The 2,622-nt window shown below is 48.2% G+C and overlaps 1 protein-coding gene across 1 annotated transcript; it reads left to right on the forward strand.

Annotated features, from left to right (window-relative positions):
- Positions 1 to 668: 668 nt before the first annotated feature.
- LOC109747743 (cell number regulator 2-like) lies at positions 669 to 1,770 on the forward strand. Its single transcript, XM_020306777.4, has 4 exons — positions 669 to 792; positions 897 to 968; positions 1,076 to 1,288; positions 1,454 to 1,770. The coding sequence occupies exons 1-4, from the start codon at positions 726 to 728 to the stop codon at positions 1,522 to 1,524; spliced, it is 423 nt and encodes a 140-aa protein (XP_020162366.1). The 5' UTR covers positions 669 to 725; the 3' UTR covers positions 1,525 to 1,770.
- The last annotated feature ends 852 nt before the right edge of the window (positions 1,771 to 2,622 follow it).

A 2,622-nucleotide genomic window follows, 5' to 3' on the forward strand; every position in this document is an offset into this window, starting at 1 on the left:
TTTTCTGGAGGGCTAACAAGGGAAATACGATGAATTAGAAGAGATGCACCTTACATCCTGGAGTTTTATCAAAAAGCAAATACATCTTATATAAAGGAACGGAGGGAGTACCAGTTATTTGGTTTTTTACGACATTTTTTCTGTTTCCATTTTCATGTTTTATTTTTGGGAGTACCTAGGACTCATCTAGATGAGAATTAATTTGGTCTCATTTACCTGAAAAACAAAAACGAATACAACCCACGTCAGCACACACGCATCTTATAGCATCACATCCAATGACTATAAAAGGTGAATGAGACCAAATTAAATCTCATCTAGATGAGTTCTAGCAAAACTGTTTATTTTTGAAAAAAAAAATGAGGGAGTACCCCGTCCTCCGCGTCATGCGATGCAAACAGCCAGTTTCCACTTTCACTTTGTAGTTTCCATTTCTATTTTGGCAACAATTTTCTGAAAGGGGCGGCTTCCGCTTGGTTTTCATCCATGCATGACGGCACATACAACCTTGGACACACTAGCGCTGGGCTGGTGACAGCCGACGTTTAACTGTCGCGAGGCCCACATGGAGGCCGGGTGAAGTCGGGCCGAAGGAACCCTGCTCCGTCGACGTTAAATACGCACACGGCCGCTCATGCACACACACAAGTCCGGCGATCTTCTTTCTTTCTGATAGCCCTACTCCTGCAACCTCAAGTCTCGGTCGCAGCGCCCCCGGCATCCCCATGGCCAGCCTCAACAACGCTTCGTGGTCCAGCGGCCTCTGCGGCTGCTTCGACGACGTCGGCGGCTGTAAGCTCATTAATTCCCCAGATAGAAGCATGCAATGCATGCATGCCCTGGACCCTGGTTGTGAGTGAACTTGTGATGACCGAGCGTGTGTGTGCGTGCTGCAGGCTGCCTGACGTTCTTCTGCCCGTGCGTCGTCTTCGGGAGGATCGCCGAGATCGTCGACATGGGCGCCACATGTGAGTTGATTTTTCTTGTCTACACAACGATCAAACGATCTATCTATTGTCCGGTGAACCAAGAACTAACGATGGCACGAACGAACGGACGAACGAGCTCTGCCCAGCTTGCTGTGCGAGCGGGACGGTGTACGCCGCGCTGGCGTCGGTGACGGGGATGGGCTGCCTCTACTCCTGCGGCTACCGCTCCAGGCTGCGTGAGCAGTACCGGCTCAAGGAGACGCCCTGCGGCGACTGCTGCGTCCACTGGTTCTGCGAGGCCTGCGCCCTCTGCCAGGAGTACCGCGAGCTCAAGACCCGCGGCTTCGACATGGCCCTCGGTACGTACGCGGCCTCTACCAATTAGTCCTCAGCGAACCTCCATCACTGCGTACATCACTTGTTACGGAGGAGTTGCTGGCAGTTTTAGGATGCATCAATGGCCGGCTGCGCGTGGAGGCGTCTTGACTCTTGACCAGCGTTGATGTTGTTGTCCGTTGGTGCAGGATGGCAGGCCAACATGGAGAAGATGGGGAAGACGACGGCGCCGCCGACGCACGCGGGGATGACTCGCTAGAGCATCCATGCGGCCACCGACGATGTATCCATGGTCGTCAATGTCAGCTTCCAGTTCAAGATGAAGAATGCCACCAGTCTACGGCGTCTACTTATGTCTTGTCGCGAGTCGGTTGTGTTTGTGATCGATGTGTAGTGTGCCTCTCTGTTGTAAATCGTCGTTTCCCATCCGTCCACCTCCACCTCCACCGTGTGTGATGTTTATGTGGACATTTGAATAAGATGTATATCGGGTCTCTCTGTGGAAGCAGAGTCCATCATCGCCCCTTACTCGGTCACCATATAGTTATGCTTTGATTTTTATCTACTCTTAAGCGTATGAAGTGTGGGCGTGTATATATATGCTCAACTAAAAGGATACGATAAGCTACGAACTAAGCGTAGCTCAAATGGTTAGATTCCGCATTCTGATGCAGAGGCCGGGGGTAATTCTTCTTTTCTAAAAAAATGGTTAGATTCTTCGTGATGGAACTAGTCATCCACAGGGTTACTATAGTAGCATTTCTGAAGATATGCAACTCTTTATTTCTAAAGATAGGAATCCAAGATAAATGGATCCGCACTCAACTTTTAGGCTTGTGTCCTTTCATCTAGAATGGTCGCTGATTGGTCTTCAGTGAGCGGTCATTTCCTCAGTAGAGTTCTTTGCCCGATAAAAGTGTATCTTGATATTTCTTCTTGACAGTTTGTGATTGAGCCAATCACACAATTTCGATCTTGCTACTACCACTATAGCCGTGAGTGACTATGGCTACATGAACTGAAGGAGTTCAAGTCTTAAACTCGACACTGATCCTTGATTTTTTTTTGAATTTATTTCAGACTTTTCGATGTTGTTTGTTCAGTGAGAGTAAAAGTTCCCGTCGACTACGAGACACCTGTGATGACTTCTTCAATCTCAAAATATTGTGCCGACTCAATTCCTCAGAGGTGCTCATAGAGTAGGGTGTGTATGTGTGCGTTCATACGGGCGAGTGTATGTATGTATGTGAGAGAACCTGCGATTGTACTGTGTTAAAAACAAGATAAGTGTGTGTCATTGGATCTGTGTAACATAAGAATGATGCCTTACTTAGTAATGGGTTTTCAGACTACATAA

This window comes from Aegilops tauschii, chromosome 5, assembly GCF_002575655.3.
Source record: "Aegilops tauschii subsp. strangulata cultivar AL8/78 chromosome 5, Aet v6.0, whole genome shotgun sequence".
NCBI lineage: Eukaryota > Viridiplantae > Streptophyta > Magnoliopsida > Poales > Poaceae > Aegilops > Aegilops tauschii.

What these genes read in the sequence shown, in the direction of transcription:
- LOC109747743 (XM_020306777.4), top strand. Translation starts at nt 726, where the DNA reads ATGGCCAGCCTCAACAACGCTTCGTGGTCCAGCGGCCTCTGCGGCTGC. An exon ending in CTTCGACGACGTCGGCGGCT is followed by an intron (nt 793 to 896) that starts GTAAGCTCATTA and finishes TGCGTGCTGCAG; the next exon opens with GCTGCCTGACGTTCTTCTGC. An exon ending in CGGCTTCGACATGGCCCTCG is followed by an intron (nt 1,289 to 1,453) that starts GTACGTACGCGG and finishes CCGTTGGTGCAG; the next exon opens with GATGGCAGGCCAACATGGAG.